Raw genomic sequence first — 26,546 nt, 5'->3', positions numbered from 1 at the left:
AAGAAGAAGAAGAAGAAGAAGAAGAAGAAGAAGAAGAAGAAGAAGAAGAAGTATATCATATAAGATAGGTTATGTTATTTGTTAGAACCTTCTGTGTAAAAACATCACTTTTTCAAAAAAGAACTGATAAATAAATAATATTTGTTGCATTTAGGTCTCATCCTCAGTTCACACAGGCTTCATTTCCTGATGTATCATCCTTTCCTACTTTCTGGATGAGGTGCCAGCACATTCTCTTTGCAACATATATGCAAGCATGTGTTGTAGGCGTCTCTCACGAGGGATCAATATGTAAAACGGAGGCAGTTTGATAACGTTTGAGCCAAGGCTAATTTATTAGTAGATTCAGGCTCCCTCCCTCCACCTCCAGTTTGCAGACTCACTTACCTCCCATGGTGATCTAGTACAGCCAAGCCTGTCTGTTAATTAGGCATTTGGGGAGACGCAGCATGATATCTGCACCACTGACCATTCTCTTGCCTGCAGGCCAGTTGGCTGGAGGGGGAGTAGGTTAATCATAAATCTCTCCAGACTCTTAAAGACTTTTTACATAGGATTAAATGTGGGAGCTCCAAAACTATCTCCAAAATCATATTTTTCACAAGAAAGTGCAACGGTAGGGAGAAAAAAATTGGAGGGTGGGGGATTGGATCCCACTCCATAGTCCAGTAGGAATATATATTTCATTTATATATTTTAAGGTGCTTTCTGGCATACTGAACTTTCCCATTTCTGTTTTTCACCGCTATCTATGAAGATCTACTTCTTCACTTTCTGTAAAGCATGTGATGAACCTTCCTTTTCCCTCTGTCAAATGTTGGCGGATACGGCCTTGCCATATAGTACACAGCAGCCCATGAAACTGGCACAGCAGTGCTATAAATTCAGGCAGCTTGACAGAGACTCCAGTTTCCTCATTCTCTCCTCCCTTTTAGTTTTGCCTTCTCTCTTCTTTCCCTGTCATATAAATTGTTGCACTTGCACTTCAAGGTATGGCTTATTGGCAGAGAAAATGAGATTAGGCGGGATATTTCAACCTGAAAGCTTTCTTTGGGCAGTCATAAGGAAAATGAAAACAAGGGAGAGGCATTAATTATGAGGAGAAAATCTGCTTATTTCCCCAGACTCAAGAACATTGGGGGCAAGAGTGTCACCTGAGATGCTCTCTTGCATTTTAGAAGGTGTTTTATTAATCCCTGGTTGGAAAATCCTTGCTATAGCTGCCGTGTAAATACAGGATGTCCTTCGACACAGTATGGTATAGCATATTTCTTCAATAGATGTTTGCATCTATTGGAACAATAAAGGCTATTCACATCCACCAATCTGAAAAGGGAAAGACTAGGAGTGCTACAGTGGAGTAAGGGAAGCAGTTGTTCCTACAAAGTGTTGGAGTAGATTCTACCAACTTGCATCTCAATGATAGAATGTAGACACTGCAGTATGGTTTACCTTTACATAATTCATATTAAACCATAGATATTCTAATCTCATGAACTGGAAACTCACTTTGAACCATAGTCCTATATTATAGTGAGTCTTACCAGTTCAGGAGACAAATGGTGTATCCTGAGGTAGGGGTCTCCAAATAGTGCGGGGACACCTTAGTTCATAGATGCTATTTTGCTGTGTGCCTTCAAGTAATTTATGACTTACGGCAACCTTAATGTGAACTTGTCATGGGTCTTTCCTGGCAAGGTTTGTTCAGAGGAGGTTGCCATTGCCTTCCTCTAAGGCTGGGAGAAGGTCATGGGTTTCTGTGGCTGAATGATGATTCAAACCCTAATCGCCAGAGTCTTAGTTCAACACAAAAAACTACACCACACAGACCCTCCCAATCCGTACTATCTTATGTAGAAAGAATGTAGTAGCAATGCAGTGCAAATGCTTCTTTGCAGGAAACCTTGGAAATTGGTATTGCCAATGTGAGTACTGTAGATGTTTAATTGTTGTAGCTTTTGTACCGATAGATATTTTTTTAAAAATCTTGACTATACCTTGTTGTAATTGGATGTAAGCCACCTTGGGTCCTGTGCAATGAAAAAGATGGCATAGAAATAAAATAAAATACTAATAAAATAAATAAGTTAATAGAAGACCTCTAGAAATGTTAGCATCACTAAGTCTGGTACAGTTAAATCTCAGAGAGCCCAGGTATAGCTTTCATCAGGACTGTAATGCAAGTAATGACAATGGTTTTGTCATCTCTATATTTAACTTATTATTATCACTAGAGAAATTGTTGCCTTAATCAAGGATCTTCAGAAACATTCCCTTTTATCAAAGTACTGAAATATGCAAATGCATGTAAATATACTAGGTGAAAAGCCAGATAATTAATTATTGAAGGCCTTTCCAAACTCGGTGTATGTGTCTGCAGTAATTGCAGAGTTATTTTGGAAAGGAAAAATGGAACACGGAACGTGGTCCTCATATCCTTTGCCTGAAAACCTGATCAGTTGAATTTTAAACTTGTTATGGTAGGTTGTTTGGCAGTGCATCTGGGAGAGGGAAAACAGTAGACTACAATGATCTGGCAGCCAGCCCTATTATGTGCCCTAGTTGAATCAATTTCCAGTAATTGAATGACAATAACGTTCAGGTGTTTTGGGAATGGCTGTAAACAATTGGGGGACACAATTGGGATATCTACATTAACCTTTTTATGATGTGTTAACCTCTTAGTCACGAAATTATATGTAAACTCACTCTGATTTAGTATGGCAAATTTGGCTTGCCTACACCTCACTATTTTCCTTTGTTAACCCATTTCTGTGATTTATACCTCTAAGAATAGCACCGAGATGAAAGCTTTTCAGTGTTTAATCAGAAAGGGAGTCATTGTGGGAAATATGACTAATATTGAATGAACAAATTGTTAAACTTAAATGTGGGAATACACTGGTGCCTCGGGTTACGAAATTAATTCGTTCCGCCATTCCTTTCGTAACCCGAAAATTCGTAACCCGAAAAGGCTTTCCGTTAGCACTGGAAGCCTATAGCTGCACTTTGCAGCATTTGATTTCGCGCCGAAATGAATTTCGTAACCCGAATATTTCGTAACCCGAAACAGTTTTTGCCAATCCAACTTTTCGTATCCCAGAAATTTTGTAACCCGATCATTTTGTATCCCGAGGCACCAGACACAAACAAGATGGGAATTGGTAATTAATCACTGCAATAGATTTCTTGGAGTTCAGTAAATCTCCTGTCAGTTAAGAGTCCCTTAAGAACTTAAGTGTGTGTAAGCCACCTTGGGTCCCAACTTGGGAGAAAGGTGAGATAAAAGTAAAATAAAAGAAATGGATTTATATGTTTAGGTTGTCATGTTTGGGGTTCTGTATACAGTGTGCCCTTCCCTTACGTGGGGGATCTGTTCTGGACCCCTCCTCACATAAGGAAAATACCGTGTATGCTGGAGCCCCATTGAAAACAATGGGGCTCATGCCTGCAGTGCAGCGTGGTGTGGTGCTGCTTTCAACATCAGCTGAAAGCCACATATGACACGCCTGCGTATGGCGCAGACGCACTGTATGTACCAACTCTGTGTATTTTGGTGAGAACCACACATTAATTCTTTTGGTTTCAAAAAATGAGAGACCTCCAAGTTACTCTGTCCTCAACAGCCCTGTTCAAGTCTTGCAGACTCAGGGCTATGGCTTCCTTGATTGAGCTTTCCATCTGCAATGAGGTCTTCTTCTTTTCCTACTGTCTTCTATAGTACTAAGCATTATTGTTTTTTCTATGAGTCATATCTTCTCAAACTATGATGATGAAAATGATTATTTTGTGTTAGAATTGTGGAGAAAATGTGTCCCTCTAGGTGTTGGACTGCAGTTCCTATCCACTCTTGACCAGTGGGCATGCTGACTGGGTTGATATGAATTAAAGTCCGACAATATCAGGAGGACCACAGGTTCCCTTCCCCTGTTCAACCTGCTCAGTAATTTAAATTCTAGGGACTCTTTGGTCCTACAGAAGGAAGGAAGGAAGGAAGGAAGGAAGGAAGGAAGGAAGGAGATTATTTTGAGATGGAGTACAATCCTGATAAAGGGAAAGTTGGTGTGTTTGAAAACAGTTGTGTGTCCTGATCCTATTTAACTTGGTCAAGATGGTGTATGTGTGTTTGTTTAATCTCAGAGAAACAAACAGATAAATACCCCTCCTCTCTATTTTTGGGATCAGGATTAGGAAGCAGTTGGGGCCTCCAGCCAGTGGGTTTTCTGAAGAGTTATATCAAAATATCCAGAGTTTATACCTTCTGTTGATTTTTCAGTGTGTTGTTTTTGGAAAAACTCTGCTGCAAGGAAGCATTCTCTTCCCTCCAACCGATGGTTTTATCTGTTTCCTTTCAGGTGGCTCTGCTCTGGCTGGAGAAAGCGGCTTTTGTGTTACCAGCAGAGAAAGGGCAGAGGGGAGACTTTCAAAAGGCAAGTGGCTCCCGGAGCACACTTCATAGTAAGCATCACATTTTCATCATTGCCCTTACAAAACAACAGAGCAGGTTATTTCCATAAGTCCCACTGACAAACAAAAGGCAACTTGGCCCATGGAACTGATACTAACATTTCATTGGACCAAGCATCAAATTAAGGGGCCAGTGCAATAAAAGAATGCCCCAAGAAGCCAGAATCTGGAATATGATTTAATCCTGTCTCTGTCTTCTGTGTGAAGACCCACACACATTGCTTTGAGGAGGTGGGGAGGTTCACATAAGAAATGGATGATTTAGGAAAAACAAGAGAAATCTATTAGGGATGAAAAATGCTTAAATTCAAAGTAGTCTCCTTCCCTGCGAAAAAAAAGTAATTTGAAGACACTTTAAGAGTATTACAGCTTCAGGAAGAAATCTCTTCCTGTGGCTTTTAACAATTTAACTGATTAGTTTTTTTTTAAAAAAAAAAAAGCATGATACTCGTAAAAAAAAATGCAAAAGCACTCCTCCCCCCTTCCTTAAAAATCTCTTAGCAGAACACACACTGTTTTTAGGGGATATGTGGGATTCAGTTTTCTAATTCTCTCTGTATTTCTCCTCCCTGCTTAGGTGAGGAGTTTGGCACCAGGCTCAGGCATTTCTGACTACTTGCTGAGGCCTGCAGCCAGTATGGATATAAATATCAGACCAGCTTCAACAGAGCCATTGCTAGGCACTTGCCAAGGCCCCCAACCCAGAAGGGGCCATAACCTCAACTGTCCCAATTTGGCAGAGACAGTCCCAGTTAATCCTCTGTCATACCACTTTTTCATCTGCCTTTAAAATGTCCCAGTTTTTTCCTCCTCCTCCCACTTTCCCTATTTGTTCTCAGCTTACTTCAACTGCTGCAAACTGAGTTCAAAGTACAAACGTAATTTGCACTCAACGCAGCAGGAGAGGAGAGGCCAGAATCTTGCACCTCTTAGTACACTCAAAGAAATCTGTTGACTCTCCTGGCTTGTGTGTTCATCCTCATTATTAACTTTGGCCATTTTAACAACACTCTGATGTTGCTTGGATATATGTGTCCCAGTTTTAATTTGTGAAATGTCGGAGGGTTGCTACCACCCACTGTCTCCGTGACCTTCTTGCTGTTGCTCCCTTCTCTTGAGCATGTGAGCAATGACAAGAGTGAGGAACAGTAGGGAACAGGCACCACTTCTCCTCTCTGGGCAGTTCTGCAGTTGGGCACAGATGAACAGGACCAGTGAATGGGAAGCAGTGCCTTGTTTATTATCATCAGAGCCAAAATGCTAGCTGAGTGTTGCCTTCGAGAGCAGAGTAGTGATCCAGTGAATGTAAGCTGAGGATCTTTGGCTGCCTGACAACAATCTCATTTATTCCAGTTTCCACTTGGCATGGGTTTCATTAGTGTTCCAAATTATCCTGCAGTAACTTGGATCAAAATTGCTATCAGGATGATAGTGTGTGCTTAAGTTAAGGCATCCATTTAGAAAACTTAATATACTGTTTCAAGCAGGAATCTGCCCCAAGGATAGAAAAGGGTTCCCAGCCATTCCTTGTCTGCTTTGTGTTGTTTCACTATTTTGAATCTATAACATGGATTTCTGTTTATGGGATGCATTCCTTTTAGCTGCACGTAAGTTGATTTTCCCTTTAGCAACATGATTTCTTTTTCTTTAGTGAGAAATGCAACCTAGCAAGAGAGCTAAGTGTTTTCACTGCTAATTCCTCTGTACACTTGGTAACACTGTTTGTGTAGCTGAGAACAAGAGTGTCTGCTGTATTTCCAAGTTTCTTTCTTTAATAGTGAGATAAGAGATATGTGTGTGTGATAGTTTCCATTTTTTTCCTCTTCAAATTTGTCCTCCAAAAATGAAACTCTAATTTGTTCATAGTACATCAAATATTTCCTTCAAATTTGGATTCTGTATGAAAATTTGGCAAGACTGGCCCAGCAGTTCAGAAATTTGACAGGATCTAAACATGCTTCTTCCATGTCCAGAAATAACTTGTCTTTACTAGCTGCAGCTTGACTCTGTCCTTTTTCCTAGTGAGAAGTGCATGGTTTTTCAAAAGATCTTTTGAACAACTGTCTCCACACCCTACACACACACACACACACACACACACACACTTTTGGGTGTGTTACAAACCGCTGCTTTGCGGCGGTCTCCCGGCACTGCTGTTTGCTCTGCGAGGGAGTCGCAGCAGCCAAACCGCGTGACTCCCTCGCGGAGCAAAAAAGGAGCTCCAAAATGGAGCTCCTTCTCGCGGCGCGGCTATGACCAAAGAAGAAATTGGCTCTAGGCAGTGTCTTTTGTAAATTAAAGCTACATAGTTAGTTGAATCTGGTCTGCCTTGATTTTGTTTCTCTAGACCAGGGATTGCAAAAAATTACTTTCGGGACTGTGGTTGCATCCACACTGCAGTAATAATCCATGATGACTCTGCTTGAACTCCACTGGAATTCTGGGAATTGTAGTTTGTTGTGGCACCAGAGCTCTTTGACAAAGAAGGCTAAATGTCTCACAAAACTACAGTTCCCAGAATTCCATATCATTGAGCCACGGCTGTTAAAGTGGAGTCTAACTGCATTATTTCTGCCGGGTGGCTGTAGCTTACAACTCCCAGAATGCCTTAGTCACCATAGCTGCTGGAAACTAAAACTTTCAACATGTCACTGCTCATACTAAGTGGAGGATTCTGGTAGCTGTTCTCCAAGCAAACAACTTGTCCAAACTCTGCTGCAGACAGAAAGGATGTTCTACCACCAGTTCTGGGAGGTCATTTTTGTTTCATAGCAGCAACAGCAAGTGACCTGGCATGCTTTTGATATGCAAGGCAACTGGATGCCCAAAAAATGTGTAAGAACAACTGCAGGGGGTGGTGAATTGGTTGGATTCGGTTGTGGGTTCTCTTCCACCTTAAATTGTTTGAAAGTGTTGAACCAGGCGCTGTGATAGAAGCGCTACAGAAGGTGGTGAATTTTGCCATCAAAATGCAGGAAACCAGGCAGGAAAATAATGAAATATTCAACCGCTATTTACGGAATTGATTTGAAGATCAAGAAGTTACGAGCAGCTAGATGAAAAGGATTAAGTAGGAAGCGTGAATGGAGAGATACTATGGTGCAGAATTAAATTGGCGTTTCAGCTGTTCAATACTTTATGTGGATTTTATGAGCAAGGAAGAGGAGGGCATGGATGTGCAAATGTGGTAAAAGCTATGTTCATGCTTTTCAAAGGATGAGGATATTTTTCTTGTCTGTGGGGACACACAGAGGTTTTCCTACCTCTTCCCCAGCAACCAAAGCCTCCTTCGTAATATCTCTGGGCTTCACTTTTGTTTATGCATCTTGATATTCTGCAAGGGATTGATGGTCTGATTTGCCCCCTGATCTTTTCCCACAATACACAGAGAAGTGTGGACTGTGTGTCTTATTTTTGAAGCCAAAACAGTCAGCCTCCCTGCTTTTCCCTGTCTTTTAGGGGCCCTACAGGCTTTTCTTTTTCCATCTCTCCTTAGTATTTCTGCCCTGGACTAGTACCATTTATGTACTTGGCCAAAATAACTTTTTTTTCTTTTATTTTCATGGATTCTGATCCATTTCCTTAGATGCATAGAGTATAATCTTTATTATATGCCATGCATTGCATTGCATGTATCTGAAGTGGATTGTAATCTGCAAAAGTTTGTGCTATAATAAATTAGATAAGGCAGGATTCCCATGTACTCATTCATCTAACACAGAGAGACTTGGAAACACAAGGAAGATATTTTATGCCGTATTGACTGTCTGTTTAGCATAGTACCATCTATTCTAACTAGAACTGGCTCAAGCAGAAAGAAGTCTTTTCCATCACTTAGTAGTCAAGATCTTTGGCCTTTCATCACTTTCATTACAGGGATGAAAATAATATTTGAAACTGCATATTCAAAACTTTTGGCGTTTGTTCCTAGAAGAAAATAATGCTGTGGAGATTGATGAATACATTTTTCTCCTGACATAAAGAAGATAAGGTCTCTTTGCATGATGCCCTATAAAAGCAGTCTTGCTGGATGCTGCAGATGTTGCAGACAGTGAGAATAACAATAAAGGTGTGTGCATACATGTCTGTGCACACACATAGTTGTGCACATGAGTACATATGTAGAGATTCCAAGCAGATAAAAGGAAGTACTTATTGAAAAAGCATACATGGAAATCACACCCCAGATGCATTTCAGAGGCAGGGTACACATACATACATACATACATACAGTACATACATTAGTTACTGTGGGACACATGTGGGAGTGTGCTGTTTTACTTGGGTCTGCTTGCAGGCTTTCCACAATCATCTGCTTTTGCAGTCTGTGAACAGAATGCTGGACTGGACAGGTCCATGCTCTGATCCAGCATAGCACCGCTTGACATGAATCCTATTAGTAATTACAACTTGAGTAGACCCATTGAATCAATAAGTTTTACATGAGTGTTAATTCAATATTTAATTATTGTCTTGTGAGACTACTGCCAATAGAACCCAGGCCATTATGTTCTAATGTGTGTGTGGATCAAAAAGGGAAGGAGGAAAGGAGAGACTGAATGAGTACAATTTATTATATTAACTATTATACAACTTGGAGTGGCATGTTTTCCAAAGAAATGCCATTCTGAAGCATTTGCAGTCAGCTCTTTCAACTGTATTCTCCTCTGAATGATTCAGCAGCTTATGTTCCAACTGGGCATTTTTTACTGCTGCATGAAGTCATGCCATTAATCAATGGAAACTAAACACAAAATGGGTCTGAGGATCATTTCTCTCAGTGCGGCAGTTTCTGTAAATGAATTGAGTTCAGGGTGAGGAAGGCTCTCTGGAGGTCACTTGTTGGCTAAATCTGAACAACTGTCAGTAAAGAGCTCTGGACTTGGTCAGCCAGCTGTGTTTTAAGATTTATTTATTTTTCTGCACGAAGAACTAAAGTCAAACTCATCTGACTCTATAGTAAATGTTGCTTCTGTCTTCCTCCTGGCTTCTACAGCTTTGGTACTGAAAGCTGCATTGTGGCCTCCAGACTCTCTGACCTCTCCCATGTGAAAATAAGGGCATATTTATAATATCCTAGTGATATTATGAAGGATTACTTTTCCAATCCCAAACTGCCGTGTTGCATAAAGATTCCACCTTCTGTATGCAAAGAAGCTGCCTTTTCCCAGATCATTTTAGCCCATCACTGGCACATCTGGATAACTCCAGTTCTTCAGATGGACTCAAATTAACTCCTATTACCTGTTACCTATTCTTTTATAACTGGAAATGCCAAGGTTTGAACACAGAACCTTCAGCATGCAAAAATGTACTGTATAAGTGAGCAATGGTTTATCCCCATCATATTTTTTTCTTTCCGATAGCCTTGCTCTCACTAATTGAAAAATAAATACATAATCAAAAAGTGAATTGAGTTGTAGCGCATAAAAACATAAGCCATCATGAATTTGTTTAGTCTTCAGAGTAACCCAAGGCTCTTGGGTGTCATTCTACAATGTGTTATGCGCAGAATTCAAAATATACCACAATAGTTGCAGTGGGTGGAGACATCCACTACAAGACTTAATACTATTCATGTCCATGTAAGTACAGCGGACATATGGGGCATCCATTCCTAACCCAGATTTAAGTACTGAAGCAGGAAGAGCTATATTCTGAAGAATGACAATCATAGAATCAGTGTTGAAAGAGACCACAAGGGCCATACAGTCCAACCCCCTGCCATGCAGGAAATCACTAGCAACATTTCAGAAACACTCCGCAGATGCAAAAAATAGGACAAAATAACAACAATGAATTGCAAAGGGGCAAAGTACAGGGCTACCTTGCTAAATAGGGACCATGGAGCTTAAATTCTACTGATATAATCTGTCCATTCCATTTTAATGACTAGTGAAAGATCTAAATGGATATAACTAAAGTCTTGTTGGACAGCGAGCCTCTCCACACATATTTTATTAGAGGAAGTGCAGTAATGTCTAGTTGACTGCTATGTAAATTCCCATGATGAAGTTCAGGGATAAATCAGCCTGCCAAGTTCAAAGCTGCTCAGGTCATAATTCTTCCAACATGTGCTTTTCACTTCCCCTTTCCAAAGCCACAGCTCATCCATTTGTTGCATGAATCAGCTCTTACTTCCAAAAAAAATGAAGTTAGCGTTGGAATTATGTTGTTGCCTATGGAAGGGGTGACAGTTTTTTTTACCATGGTCACTGAAAGTGGGAATGGATGGTTGGTGGCTGCATGGAAGGCTTGTGCTGGCTGTGGAGTCAGGTATATGCTCACTATAAAGTGATTGTGAGATCTGCCAAAACTTGGATTCAGTTCATAGTTACTTCAGAAATTATGAACTAGAAAAGGTAATGCACCTTCTCACACATCAGCTGATATCCAACATCAGAGATATGCAGAGATACGCTATGTGAGTGCTATACACGCCCCATGTAGAGTTGCTGTTGTGTACCTTCAAGTCATTTCTAACTTATGGTGAGCCTATTATGGGGTTTTCTGTGGCTGAAAGTGTGTGACTTCTCCAAGATTGCCCAGTTGGTTTCCACGGCAGAGCAGAGAATTGAACCCAGAGCCCCAAAGATGTAGTACCAATGCTCATACCACTGTACCACAAAGGCTCTCTACACAATCTCTGTTTCAGATCTAAGTTGAAGGACCAATCCAGTAGTGGTGCAGGCCGTAAGACTGAGTTTGAGGACATTTGTGGAGTGCAATGTCTTGGCCTTCACAAAGTTAGCAAGGCACAAATTCCAGTGTCTGAGATGTCCTTCCTCAGTGCCAGTTGTTTGGCTCTGATTGCCTTTGGGGAGCTTTGCTCGCAGTAGTGGAGAAGCAGTAATAGCTGCTAGGAGACTGAGATAGCGGATAGTGGCAGAAATCAAATTTATTCATATTATTTATTAAAATATTTACATCCCATTCTCTAGCCAGAGATCGAGGTTTTAAAAGGCCAGAAATGTACAGAGGGAGCATGGTATCTGTTGAGGTTTTGTTCCAGGACCCTATGGCCACCAAAATCCATGGATGCTGAAGTCCTGTTATATACAGTGGCACAGTAAAATGGTGTCCCTTATATCAAATAGCAAAATCAAGATTTGCTTTTTGGAATTTCTTTGGGGGGGATATTTTCAAGGCATTGCCAAATGGAGGACATTGCCAAATAAAAGTTCAAAACACTCATATAAATATAAATTCATGCTTTTTTGCTATGCTCAAAATGGAGGACATTTTGGAATTCCTCCTGGACAGAAGGCTGGAATGTAGGACATGTCCTGCAAAAGGAGGATATTTGGTCACACTGGGCTGTATTAAATAATTTATCTAGTTAAAAAGTCAACTTAAATAGTCAAATAAGTTAAATTATTTAAAACCATGTACATGTGAGAGTTTGTGTAAAACCAGCTATGCCCTGAACTAATCTGTCCTGTGTTGCTTTACGTTGACGTTGGTCTTCTGCTCTTTAAACCAGTTAGGGGTTATCATAAGATGTTAGTTTTTTGGACTACAACTCCTTGAACCTCACCTGCCATACTTGCTGGAGAATTCACAGTGCTGTAGTCCAAAAGAATAATATTTGTAAGCTGCCTTGAGTTCCAGCCTGAAAGAAATGGAGGAGATGGATGGATGGATGGATGCCCACTTTCTGGACCAAGGTGATCCCTCACAAACATACCCATACACTCACCAAAAAAGCACAGCTCTTTTTACCCTTTCATGGATTTTGCAGAACTTCGTGTGTGTGTGTGTGTGTGTGTGTGTGTGTGTGTGTATTTGGGATACACCACATGAACTCTGTGACAGCTTTACACCATTATTTCAAGATTCATAGCTGTAGGTTTCCAGTGAGAGAGCTAGAATGAGAGAGAGCTGCCCAAATCTTTCTAGCAAACAGAATGTTGTTGCCGGCATATTTATTGCAGCAAAGCGAATTTGTGTCCCAAAAATAAATATAGTGTTATCAGCAACAGCTGTCTCTCATTTTTATTTGTTTTTATATTTGACTATATGTTCAGTTCTCTAAAAACATCCAGAGCTGTAAATCCTGGGAGAGGCAGCCTGTGATTTAGTAGCTGGGGTGCGCAGGGACTGTGATTTAGGGAACACATTTATGATACACAAGATCATTAAACAGTGTGCCATATTGCCACCTTCTGGGATATGCAAAGCCCCAAATGACTAGGAAGGTCACCTTTTACAATCTATGGAGTTTATCACACTGGAGCTAGTTTTGGCATTAAGAGAGATTAAAGCACATTTAAAGCATCCCGCAAATAAAGCGAAAATGGTGTATAATTGCACGAATGATTATCACACGCAATTGCACAAATAAAGTGATATCAGAAATCCATTGTCCCTGAAATCCCGAAAGTAAAACGATGCACGTTAATGCGTCTTTATGACCACTTTAATGGTGGGTTTTGTGCGATGTCATGTGAAATCGTTTCAGGTAATTACACGGTTTTTCTGGGACATTCATGGGATAAACCCCTGATCTCAGTGCTTATTGGGCTATCTGAGGAAAGTTCAGCCACATCTGTTTGTTAGACAGTTTTGCATCCTGTAAAGCTCATGGTTCCCTTGAGAATAAGTAAAATTGAGCACAGTTTCCTCTTGATTTTCAGTGGGCCCCATTCAGGTTCCATTTCTCAATGCGCAGAAGCACAGATTTGCCATTAGGAGGACCAGTTTATCTAAAATAAATTGTTTCCCACCACAGTGTCTTCAGAATCAGTTTACAAACTTAATACATACACTTCTGGAAAGTTCAGTATAAATATTCAGAACAATCTTTTTTTTAAAAACACAAGAAACAAAATTCAAACTAGTATCCGCCTATGGAAATCCATGATGTTGCTAGCTAAAAGCCCAGGAAAATAAAATATTTAAAACCTGATTCCTAGATGCTCAGAGAAATGTTAGATCCCAAAATGGTTATATCTGGGAAAGGCATGCTGAGTTGCATTTGATGAGAAATATTTCTTTGAGCTCCAGCCAAGCAGCATTTCACTTCCGTCTGTTTATGTCACTATTCAGAAAGCTGGCAACAACATTCATGGTGGTAAAACAAATGGTATTACTCAACATTACCCTTGAAGAGATATATACATCTGAGCACATTCATCTGAAAACTATATTTTTACTGCAAGATTCTGCTGGGAGAAAGGTTCTCCATGCAAAGAAATTGGTTTTTCTCTATTTTTCCCAATGCGACAATAAGAAAACCCAAAGGAAAACAGTGCCTGAAAACCAGATACATATAGAATTCTATCTGTTGTATTAACTTGGAGGAGATTTGTTCCCATAGAAGAATGCTTCCACTCCCATTCTCTTTTATTTGATAATGTCTACTCCCTTTGCATTCATTTTCCGGCCTCCCTGCATAACATATAACCAAACAGATAAGAAATAAGATTGTTTTGACTTTTAGTTTCCCCTTTTTGTATGAAATGGTGTGTGTTTGTTTCCTGAGCTTCATTGCTCCATTTGCCTCCCCTTCACCTACTAAGTAAAAGAAAACACCCATTTTTCTACCCCTCACTTTTAATAAGTCTTAAGTTCCTTTGGCTTTGAAGAAAAAGATCTCTGAAAATCCTACTTTATGATTTAAAGTGTTGCTCAGCATGTATGGCAATTCATTATGTTGGATAGGAATGGGCAAATCTGAGAATTTTATTTCTTTTAATTTTTCCAGTTCTTAGTTTATTCTGTTCCATTTCTACATTAGACAACAACATTTACAAACCCAAAACATTCTGCATGAAAATTTGTATCCATTTTTGTGCCACTTTTTTTCCTGGTTTAATATGCATGCTTGCCTAATATATGCATATTCTTAGCTGTCCTGAATTGACAGGGACAGTTCTCACTAATCCTCTGCTATGCCACTTTTTCAGTTGCTCTTAAATGTCCCAGTTTCTCTGTCCTCCTGCTTTCTCGCTTTCTTCTCAGCTTGCTTCAATTCCTGCAAACTGAGTTCAAAGTGCAAACGTTGTTTGCATTTAGTTAAAACTGCAGGGAGAAGAGAAGAGGAGGGAGTAGTTTTTTGTCCTTCGCTGTATACTCAGACAAAAGCAAACTGCTGTGGCCTCTCCCAGTGTCATTCTGTGGCATCACTAGGGTTAGCATCACCTGGTGCAGCAATTCATGGTGTCACCCCTTCCCACTGACCTCCTCCCATAGCATTGCAAAGAAGCTAGTAAAATGAGAGCTAGACAATGCAACTGTTAAATGGATTTTTAATTGGTTGACAGGCCAAACCCAAAGGATGCTCAGCAATGGCTCCTTTCATCCTGGAGGGAAGTGACCAGTGGGGTGCCACAGGGTTCTGTTCTGGGTCCAGAGTTATTCAACATCTTTATCAATGACCTGGATAAAAGAATAGGGGAGCATGCTTATCAGATTTGCAGATGACACCTCTCTACGGCCCCTTTGAACCAGGAGAGGTCAAATCAGGGCATCCAGTTATGTGTGAGAGTATAATATTTTAGATATCCCAAGGTTGGGCAGTTAAAAGTTTCAGTACCAAGAACACCACTTTGGACTGATCCAGGAAATAAACAGAAATGCTGGACTAATATGTGGGAAAGCCGTAAGCCTCGTTTAATATTCTGGTGTCTATATCGTATACCACATCATATCATGTTCAACACACCTCATTTTGGAAGCTAAGCAGGTTAAAGCATAATTAGTATTAAGGTGAAAGCCCAGCAGAGAATACCTCAGATTCCCAGTCGGGATCAAAACGAATCCTGCTTATAACCCTGGAGTAGGGATGTAAATATTCAAGTATTTTGTGTTCAAAAGTCAGGATGAATGTTTTCACAGCTTCCTCCTTGTTATAGAGAAATCAAATACTTCTACACATCCCTTGACAGTTATTTGCGCATACTTCTGAGTACATATGGGACTAAATCCTCTTTTTGTTCTCACTAGGATAAACTCATCAAATCCATTCAATTTATCTCCATGTTGATTCTCTATTTAACAATTGACTGAATAAGTCTGCTCTAGTTGGGACTCACCAACAGGATGCCAGCCATGGAGGGGGGTTTTTGCATGAGAATTACCAGCCTAAAGTTATTTGCCTGTGTCATCCGAACAGGACAACGTGAGGCTGGGGGGGACACAGGACTTTGGTCCCTTAGCAACTTGTGGCCCTCCCTTCGGATGTTTCTGGACAGCCGCTCCCATTATCTTTGGATGTGGTGCCAGGAAGTCATGAATTTTGAAATCCAAACATATCTGAAGGGAGGCATCAGGTTCCCCCTCCTCTCTCTAAGGCTGCATCTGTACTGCAGAAATAATCTGGTTTGACACCACTTTAACTGCCATGGCTCAGTACTATGGAAATCTAGGAACTGTAGTCTGTTGTGGCACCAGAGTGGAGTCACTCTCAGCCTGAAAGAAAAGCAATGCCAAAACTCCTGTGAACAAATCATGGCAAGAAGAACAAATCATGATAAGTTCGCCATAAGTTGGAAGTATCTTGAAAGCAGATCTCTCTCTCTTTCTCATTCTCTCTCCTTCACCTACGTACACTGGAGCTGCTGGGAGTAACAATCCAACAATGTTTGGAGGACCACATGATTCCCACTCATATGTCCATCATGCTGTTTTACAGCCTTTCTTCCTTTTCCTGTTAACAATGTTCCAATCAACCTTGTGTCCTTTAAGCAGCCAAAGGAACATTCACATCTGGTATGGTCACCGCTTTAGCCCAAATGCTGCTGCTTGAGTCTCTTGTTTTGCTGAGCCCAAGCGCCCTGAAGCTTCGCAATTAGTCCTGGCTTATTCTTCTCAGGAGGGAGTATGTGTTGTTAATTCCAGCATTTGAGGATACACCTCTTGGGCACTCATAGAGCAATTACTATCATACAGAATTAACTCATTGATGCTCTGAGGAAGACTCTGTGCCATTTTAATGGAATGTTAATTGGTCTAATGGGTTTAATGTCAACAGGATCTAATGAACGCTTCTATAATGAGCTCATTCTTTTTTTTTCCGAGCCTGTTTTCAAAATGTACTTTATTAATAATCATCAAAATTGTTCTCTGATCTGAGGCATAAACAACACCAAAGCTATGAAAACTTCAGTATACAGGGGGATGGGACAGAAGAGGAGTGAAAAGGAAAGAATACAAAGCATTTGCACACAGTGAAGAAATAATGGAGGGAACTCTGTTGTTGTTGTTTTTTTAAGGACTTAATACCCAGGGGAATCAGATGCACTGTACTGAAGATACTGTATAGAGAGACCTGCTACATCAGTCCAAAGACCGATCTAAGCTAGCATCCTCTTAATCATAAGGGACAACAACCTGCCTCCAGAAAGCTCATGAAGTAAGCTATTAATATAACAGCTCTTCCCTGCAAATAGTAGTCAAAGATCATCTCTTACCAGGAGGCTTCATTTCACTCTTAAGTAAATAGCAATTGAAAATACAGTCTGGCCCTGGCATTGGGCAAAATGAGGTTTAAGCAGTGACTACTGAAATTGTGGCAGACCTGTAGGTGCCACGTGAGCACATTGTCTGCTCTGTACCACCTAATGTAGCCCATTGCCTTCAAGTGTGTTGGTGGATGCTTTGTCACTTACAGTGTTGAAGTTAAATTCAATTGCCAGTCCTATTGGTTTCTGTTGTTGACCTTCTTTAGAAAGGCTAAAAATGTATCTCTGAATTTCTTGGGGAAAGGCCACTTGATAATGTAACAAATCATAATTTCCCCATAAACCTGCCACTTCAGTATTTTTCGGAGTCAGTTTTGTGTTTTGCTAGAGCAAGGGGCAGGCAACTGGAACCCTACTCAAGGTGTTGGACCCCACCTCCAATAAGCCTCAGTGATCATGTCCAATAATGATGGATTGTGAGACTCACAGTCGAAAACATGCAGAGCGTACCATGTAGTCTGTCTGTGGGCTCAAATGAGGGTCTTAGACTGAAGAAATCTGGATTTAGCCCAGCTCACATCTCCACTTAGTCATAATGCAAGGGGAGTCATACTGGGCCAGTCCTTCTCTCCCAGTTTTACCTACCTCAAAGGATTACTGTGATAATGAAGTGGAGAGCAAGTGGGGACAAAGCATTCTACCCCAATTTCCTTGGAGGAAGAATGAAAATAAGCTTTTATAATGTGTGTAGGTACTTTACCAAAAATGTTGTTGGAATCAAAATTATTGTTCGCCTCCCCTTCTGTTTTCCTTTCCTTCGTTTTTCGGTTGTCAACTTTTAGCAGAACTTAGTTTTATTTTGTTCTATGCAGGTTCTGTGTCCGTGGGAGAAGCTATTTAAAAATAATGAGCCTTTAACCACTTTTTAAAAAGAAGGACACAGAGCCTCTCTTGCTTAAAATTAAACTTTGAATCAGCAGGAGCAGATAATTTAAACTTGACTCTTAAGGGAATAATCCTGAAGGGCTTTGGTACCCTAGATATTAATTAAAACAGACCTTGGAAGCCAGGGAGATTTCTCCTTTTTTGATGAAAGACAATGAAGTCCCAATATTTTATTCTGCCATCATTCTGGCAGAATAACTTGTGCACCTCAGAAAATATTGGACTAGTTTGCACACTGCTCTGTAAATCAGAACTTACATTGCGAAAATATCTCATGTTTGAGGTGACGTAACATGATGCAAAGGCTCATTTTTAAGTCAATTTATGACATCTAGGTAAATGATGCTGCTGCACTCATTAGCCAAGATCCAACATAGTTTCAACGAAGTGTAAATATTTAGCAGTGGGATTACAACCCCTATACTGACTGCACAATGTATGTGGATCAATGTCCAGTGCCCATGGCTGACTACTAATTATGCAACTGCAATACATAAAGAGAATGCGTGAAGGCAGTATGCATTCACATGCTACTCTGTATACTTTAATGTACTACTGTATGCATGAGCAACTCCAGCTTATGCCACTGTGAGTTGGATATCACTATTGTGCCTTGTCCACTCTGAGTGCGTAGTGTGACAAATACTGCATATGTTACTTAACAGGATGCCAGCCATTAGGTGATAGACATGTATGCATTTACTATTATATTGGTGATGAATTAATTGGGTTGGTGAGTGCGTCACTTCAAGGGGGTGTTTTTAAAGAAAAATAAGTTCTTTAATTTAAGATGAACTTTCTGCCACCAACAGGTCCTAGATGTGAATCAATCCCATGATGCAACATGTCTCCCCAGTACCAGCTCTGACAATGATGGCCACACAGACTGTGCCCCCTCCCCCTTACCAAGAAACACAACAGGTGAGTGCGCTGGAGCATTTTCCCCCATGCCTCATCGTTTGGCGGCAAGTATTTAGTTGTTTATACGGGGAAGAGCATCTCTGAGTATTGCAAGAGAAAAAGTAAGAAAGCAAGCATGGAAAAGTTGGTCTCCCTGTGTGTATATGCATGTTTTACTTCCATACTCATTTACTTCTCTATAAATTTACTGCCATCATATTTTTAGTCTCAGCTAGGCTAAATCTACTGAATCATCACCATTCAACAGTTGATGCAATGGGTCATTCTGTAGTTCTGACCTAACATTATTCAGAGTGATGAAACATGGTTTTATTTTTCATAGTTGTTGGTTTCACTATATACAAGCTGTTCATTTTTATTAACTAATTGGAACTCACTTAACAATTGATTAAAATTCATCTCATTAACGAACAGAAAATTTACAGATATAGACAAAAAAGCCTTATGAAAAACATTAGGCATGCTCCCTGGCATAGAATGCTGATAACTGTTACTGACCAGGATGAGGAAAGCAAAGGGATTGGAAATGGAACAGAGTGCACTGGAAAACTGGAACTCTGAAAAGGAGAACCTTTAAAGGAATGGTTGGAAAACATATCCAGAAACTCTGATGAGAAGGATCTGGATTGAAATGAATATTTGTTGTTCAGAAGATATTTTTTTTTGCACAGGAAAGAATGTATACTGTCCAAAGAATAATATTTCTGTGCACATAGTCTGTGCAATACTATTCTCTACACAGAGAATTCTTATACAGAAATGTTATTTCTGCACAATAAGCCCACATGCAATTTGCACGTTAATTCTGCACAAAATACTACATACAACCCAACCTGCAAATAGCCTTCAAAAATTGCATAATGTTCAAACACTTCCTTTCACCAAGAAGAAAAGTGCTAATATCAAGCACTGCTTCTTTTAAGATAAATTAGCAAAGAATTACTGTATATACTCAATTGTAAGTCGATCTCATGTTTAAGTAGAAGGAACCTTTTGGGCCCCAAATTAAGGATTTTTGATATGAACCATAGATAGAGTGAGGGTCATACCAAATGTAGAGGCATGTAACAAAAGGATGTAAAGGGCAAAGAAAAGGAAGACAATGCTGAAGAACGTAGAAAATTCTGGCAGCCTCACTGTCCTCACCTAAAGGTTGGATGGATGAAGAGGGAACTATGGCAAATGGTGGGGAAGGTGACCAGGCACAAACGGGTTTAAGAAAATGCACACGTGTCAAAATCAAAAGGCAAAGCAAAGAGAATGGTGACTACATTAGCGGTGATTACAGCCTTTAATACCCTTGCCTGATTTTAATCCAGAAAAGCTGACAAACCTACACACATATCTTATTCAAATCTTTCAAAGTCCAATTCCTTTCAGTTCTTCTTTGAGGAGAAAGAGCAAAGGGCTGCCCCCACCACCAAGGTCAGAGGTGGTGCGGTGGTCAGTGCTTCTTTTGGTGCTCCCAGGATGAACTAAGCTGTCACCTTTTGTGACTCTACTCAGAGAAGGGGATGGTTCATTTTTGTTAAAGTACAAGTACAGTGTACCCACACTATAGGTGGGCACCTCATATGCAGCTTCCTGCTTATGCGGAAGCCGCACGATGGGAGAATAAATGATGTGCCTGCCAATGGCACACACACTCTCCTGTGCCGCGAGCACGAGCCCCATTCAATCAAATAGGACTTGAGCTTATGCATTATTCGACTTGTGGGGGGTGTGTGTCCAGAATGGATCCCCTGCGTAAGCCAAGGGACCACTGTAGTAACTTTGACCCATGGATAAGTCGACCTAGGTTTTTTTATGGGGAGGTCCAATGTTTTGACTAAAATGTATAGACTTATACAGGGTATAAACAGTACATCCCTTCCTCACACTGCTACCATATTTTTCTGGTGCCACTTCTTTTGATCATTGCACAAAATCTGCCGGGTTAGAATATACATTGAGTCTGAAGTATTCTACATCTAGTGCAACATTTATAGTATTCACACAACATACATGGAGAATAAGAAAGAGGCTCAAAGGTAATTCCTCTCTCCTTTTCCCCCATCACCACATCCCTCCACTCTTATGTGCAACAGCCACTCACCGGGTTTTGCTGCCATCTTAAAATACAGACCTGGAACTCCAGAAGCAGTTTCTTTGCAGACATTGGCGTGAGCAGAAAAGGCATTCTTAAGTTGGCATTTACATTACTTGAGAGGAAACAGCTCAAGGGGGTTGGGGGTGGGAGCTGGAGGCTGGCCAGCTGAAAGGAGACACTTCTGCATTCCCAAATTAATGCTCTCCTTGGAGAACTGTAAAAGATACAGGCCTATAAAAGACAGCTGTAGTCTCTCAGAGACTGTGACACATACCTGCACCAAACCAAGTAGATCCTGGCAAAGCCCTTGGGCCACTAACATTTGAGCTACTGACTTTTTAGGCCTCGGTACTTTTTAATCCAGAGGCCAAGAGCAGATTCTTGTGATAGTTAGAGTTGTCTTTCAAGTTCAGTGTCACATGAACATGGCAAACTTAGTCTCACTGTTCAAGAACAATGATTATGTGACAGTCACTGGGAAAATGTCAACATGAAATAACTGATTTACATCCATTTTTTGGAGAAAATTATTAAAGTTGGGTTGATACATGTAAACTTCTCCTTCTAGTTTGTTTGTTTTTCTCGCCATTCACTTTGTGGAGAGATCTACATCAGGGGTTAGAACCATCTTTATCGACATCTTTTATTAATGACTTAGATGATGGAATAGAAGGCATGCTTATCAAATTTGCAGATGACACTAAATTAAAAGGTGTTGATAATACTCCAGAGGACAAGATTAGAATTCAAAATGACTTTTAACTGTGATTAGAAAGCTAGACCAAAACTCACAAAATATATTTCGGTGGCAGGGGGTGTTATACTGAGACTAGAGCAAACTTGTTTTCTGCACCTCCAGGGAATAGGATATGGAGCATAGAGGCTGGATGGCCATTTGTCAGGAAGGCTTTGATTGTGTATTACCTGCAGGACAAGGGGTTGAACTGGATGGACCTTATGGTCTGTCCTACCTCTATGATTCTATCATTCTAACTGGACACATTAGTATAGGTGAGGTCTAATAGAAGCAGAATAGAACAGCACTACTACCTCTTTTATGTGTCATCACAACAGGACATATTAGTACTCATAGGCTATTGGAATGCAATAGTAGGAAGTGGAGCAGGAAGCTCCTCACTGTAGGAGAATACAGCGCTGTGCAAATCTACAACACTATATATATGTGTGTGTGTGTGTGTGTGTGTGTGTGTGTGTGTGTGTGTGTCCAAGAAATGAAGTAAGAAAGTGACTGATAGAATTTTGTGAAGCCAATAGTTTTTCATCATAAACACATTTTCAGGCAACCAACGCATATACATGGACATCACCCAAAGAAATCAGATAGAGTACATAATAGAAACAGAAGACGGAGAAGCTCAATTCTTTCAACAAAAACAAAACCAGGAATAGATTGCAGTACAGACTGTGAATTGCTAATATCAAAAATTAGAATGCATCTACACTGTAGAAATAATACAGTTTGACATCAGTTCAATTGCATGAATACACTGCAAACAGACCATCATGCAGTAATCTCCTCTGCCTTGCAATATTATTTTCCACCTGTGCAGAAAATACTGTAATACTGCATAACATTCACATATTTGTTGAGTTTCATAGAAAACAAGATTTTCTTTGCTGGACTTAATATTTCTGCATCGAAATACTATTTTCAACAGAAAAACTCTTTTTTTGCACAGAAAATGCTGTAAATGGGCTTTTTTTCTGCAAAAAACAACAACAGTATTTTCTGGGTAGGAATTAGTATTTATGTATTGAAATAGTATTCTCCATACAGAAATGTTTTCTGAGCAAAACCACCATGTGTTAATTTTGCACACAATAAGTCCTGGATTGTGAATAGCCTCCCAAAACGGTGCGTTTTTCAAAGACTTTCTTGCCACAGGAAGAAAATTGCTGAAATTGCTATCTTCAAGAAGAAACTTAATGGAGAATAGCATCTGTAGCAGAATTGCATTGGCTTTTTGACAGCCATGTCACACATATTTAGCTTGTGGTCTACTATCAAAAATTTGCCTTCTTTTCATAACACCCTAAATTTGCTTCTACCTCCCTTCGCTTAAGGATAGGGACGATGTTGTTTCTGATCCTGGAGAACCTATGCAGCCATCATTAGTAGCAACCATAGATAGACTTCTCCTCCATGAATTTGTCTAGTTTGTCTCAATATAGGGCTGCTTTATTTGTTCCTAATCTTAGCCTCCTAAGAGTAGGGTGCCACCTTATTAAACATATATAGGAAGACTTGGCTAATCACTCATGTGGAGCAAATGTATAAATGGACTAGTTTTTGCTCTTTTTTAAAGAAAAAAATACTGTTATAATAGATGGTGGTGACACTGCAGCAGCAGTAATAGTCTGCTTTGCATTACTCCATACCACTGTTAATCTATTTGTGGCTGGCAAGTCCTTTTTTATGGATAGAACATACTGCCTAGCATACCAGAACATTTCCCTTCCTCTCTAGATTTATAGTCTTTGGACCAAGGCAATTAAAAGACACCCAGGAAGAAAAGACCTGACTGAGACAAAACTGGGATAAACATGACCCAAGATAATTACTATGCATATGTGATTGCTGAAAACGTTGAGATGACTCTATGCTCCCAACCCAATAAACGTTTGTTGCAAAAAGAAAGGATGATTTCTTTATTATTTATTTATTTTAAAGATTTCTATATTGCTTCCCAGCCCACAAGTACTTCCAAGGCAATGAACAAATAAAATAACAATTAAACCAATACATAGATAAAAAGATATTAAACCGTTAAACACTTTTAACTGCTTCAAAACTGGATTCAAGGATTTTAAAAACAATCCTTAAATTCATTTCTGAAACAGTTAAAACAGCAATTTCAAACACTGAATGCAATGCATAAGAGAACTGTGCTGAGCAGGGTTCCCAGATCTCTGGGCCTGGACCCTCCTCTCCAGTTCTCAAAGCAAGGATGCAATCTTGAAACATGTATATGTGTGTCTGTGTGTCAACACAGATACTGAGCAGTTTTTCTTGCATGTGTGTATGTTCTCTAAGTGGGAGAAGCATATCAGTGCAAACCATACATTTGACACTCAAGATGTTAACATGAGGATTTCATACAAGAAATAGTAGGTGGCTGCTCCCAGATTCTGGAACTTCCTTTTTCTAGAGGCTAGACTGGCTTCTTCTTTGCTGTCTTTTTATCAGCGTGTGAAGATCTTTATTTCAGCAGGTCTTTGAGAACAGATTGTTTTACAAGGAAAGAGCTCTTTACTGTGCTAATTTTATTATAGTTGGCCCTGCATATCTACAGATCCTTTATCCACAGATTTAACTATCCATGGCTTTAAAATGTTCCAAAAATTTATAAACTCCAAGAAGCAAACCTTGCTTTTGCCATTTTATATAATGCCATTGCATTTAATGGGGCTGAGCATCCATGGATTTTGGCACCCATGGCGGGTCCTAGAACCAAACCCCAGTGGATATCAAGGGCCCACTGTATTTGCTTTTATGTCAGTATTTTTAATTAGTTTAATTCTTGACAGTTTAATGCTATTTTCTTCATAACTCATGTTTTCAGAAGATGAGTGACACCCGCTTGGACCCTCTCAGCTTGCCATGGCAGCGGAGGCCTGTTCACAAGGAGATTTCCACTATGGCAAAGGAGAGGGCCAAGCACTCCCTTTGGCACAGTGTTTGACACAGTGACCTCATGGCTAGTCACTGTGCCAAACACTTTCATGTGAAAGGAGAAAGCACCAAATATTCATTTCTAGATTGGCCAAAGATTTACCAAATGCACACCAGTTAACATCAGTGGTGGGGAGGCTACTGCATAGTTTTTCTTAATTTTGATCCTATTTTGTAAAGCACTTATGATCCCAGCTTTGTGGGGAAAGCAGAGTATAGATGAAATAATGGCTGCATGATACCCTCACATCTCAGTGGCAAAGAAGCATGAGCATCAGCCACTTTCAAGGCCCCAAACATTCTTAGAATCCAGTGGCTAGCTGATCATACAGACTGATCACAAGCACTGTATTTAATTGTCTTGCTCTTCCAAATGCAAGATATATGTTGATATTTTCAATACCAGTGTCACCATGGAGAGCACAAGGAAGCTAGAGGCTAAGCAAGAGTACAGAGCTTTCTGGCTAAGCCCTATGCTTCAGCACGTAACCTGAATGCCTCCTTTCCTGTTAATTAAGGCTAACAGCTTTAAATTGGTGGGTCTCATTATTTTAGAAGAGCCTAACAGCTTTAGGATTAAGTTTACTGGCCTTGAATTGTTGGAATCCCTCCATAACTGCTACAAGCCAGCAGCTGAGAGAAGTTTAGGGCTGAAGGGGATTAGCTGTTAGCTGCATTGGAAACCTCAGGAGTTACAAAAGAATGCAGACTGAGGGTTAGTTAAGTGTGAAGAGCCTAATTTAATTCACATTATACTATGGATTAACAAATCACAGCTGCTGAAAGGAGCCCCATGGCTAGTCACTGTGCCAAACACTTTCATGTCCCAGGAGAAAGTAATCACTGCTCCAAACATTCGTTTCTGGGTTGGTCAAGGATTTGCCAAATGCACCACCAGCATTTCAGTAATGGAGCTTTAGAGTCTAGTAATAGATCTATGGCAATAGCTGTATCACTGGAAAACTATGAAGAAATGTTAGGCTGTAGAGAAGAAATGTGATTCCCTTCCCAGGAGAAATCAGATTCATTTTCTTTGAAAGCCCCTGATGGCTAATTCACATACAAGTAAAGATGGGCCAAGTCAAGTGAATTTGGAGATATACCCTGAAGTAGGCATGTGATTACTTTGACAGATGCTGAAGTCTTTACTTTGCAATACAAGAATTTTACCATGCATCCCTCAGCCAACCTTTGGATGTTGTTGCAGCTTGCCATGGCGGCAATAAAAGTGGTGTTATATGTGGACATATTGGGGAAAACGAAGTTGAACATTTGGTGAAACAATGACAACTGACAGCACTTACTGCCTTTGTCATGCTGAAGGAAACATAGCCATGCTCCATCAATCTGTCTCATTGGATTATTAGCAGAGCAGTTAACACATGAGAAGTAGCAAGTCCATCTCAGCAAGTACCACCTTGTAGTTTCATTTGAAGCTGCCTTATACCAAATCAAGCTTAATATTATCTATACTCTCTGGCAACAGTGTTCCAAGGTTTCAGATGTGAGACATGGACCTGGAAAAAGCCTAAGACCATCTGTACTTTAAGAACAAATTCTACTGCTGAGCTATGGCACATCATCATATCAGCATACTCATAAGATGATGCCAGGGAAAACTAACTCTTATTAGTTTGGCCTAGTATCTCTAGTCTGACTGGTTGCAGCTCCCATGATCTGTTATGTAATACCTTTATCTGGAACTGGCAGAGATGGGACTAGAGAATTTTGCCATGAAAATCAGATGCCCTGCTGTGAAGTTACAGTCCTTCTCTCATCCTAAGCTAATTCTTAGGGGTATCACTATGTGATTTTTCCTTTATCTGCTGCATCTGATTACTCACCTTTCCCTTCCTCTGGGAATGTCTGTTAGGTAGAGATGGGGAAGAAATTAATTTGATTCACACTTTAACACAAACTGGTCTAATTCACATTGTCAGAATTAATATACAGGATATGCAATTATCTTTGCGTTTGGGGCTTCCATGAATTCTGTGATGCAGTTCTCTAATTTTAATTATTATTA

At 40.1% G+C, this 26,546-nt stretch overlaps 1 protein-coding gene across 15 annotated transcripts in view; it reads left to right on the top strand.

Annotated features, from left to right (window-relative positions):
• The window catches only part of PKNOX2 (PBX/knotted 1 homeobox 2), a 262,424-nt gene that overhangs the window by 153,530 nt on the left and 82,348 nt on the right, over positions 1-26,546 (top strand). For 11 of the 15 annotated variants that reach the window (XM_042476181.1, XM_042476165.1, XM_042476167.1 and 8 more), the window contains 2 exons: positions 4,356-4,458; positions 18,629-18,737. In XM_042476181.1, coding sequence (XP_042332115.1) covers positions 18,651-18,737 — 87 coding nt within the window. In that variant the 5' untranslated portion in view covers positions 4,356-4,458; positions 18,629-18,650. Of the gene's footprint in view, positions 1-4,355; positions 4,459-16,682; positions 16,823-18,628; positions 18,738-26,546 lie in introns of all 15 variants that reach the window. The other 4 variants (XM_042476170.1, XM_042476171.1, XM_042476179.1 and 1 more) reach the window with 4 other exon arrangements.

Source organism: Sceloporus undulatus, chromosome 6 (genome assembly GCF_019175285.1).
Source record: "Sceloporus undulatus isolate JIND9_A2432 ecotype Alabama chromosome 6, SceUnd_v1.1, whole genome shotgun sequence".
Lineage (NCBI taxonomy): Eukaryota > Metazoa > Chordata > Lepidosauria > Squamata > Phrynosomatidae > Sceloporus > Sceloporus undulatus.
The sequence above is the reverse complement of the archived record's forward strand: the minus strand, read 5'-3'. Positions and strand labels throughout refer to the sequence as shown.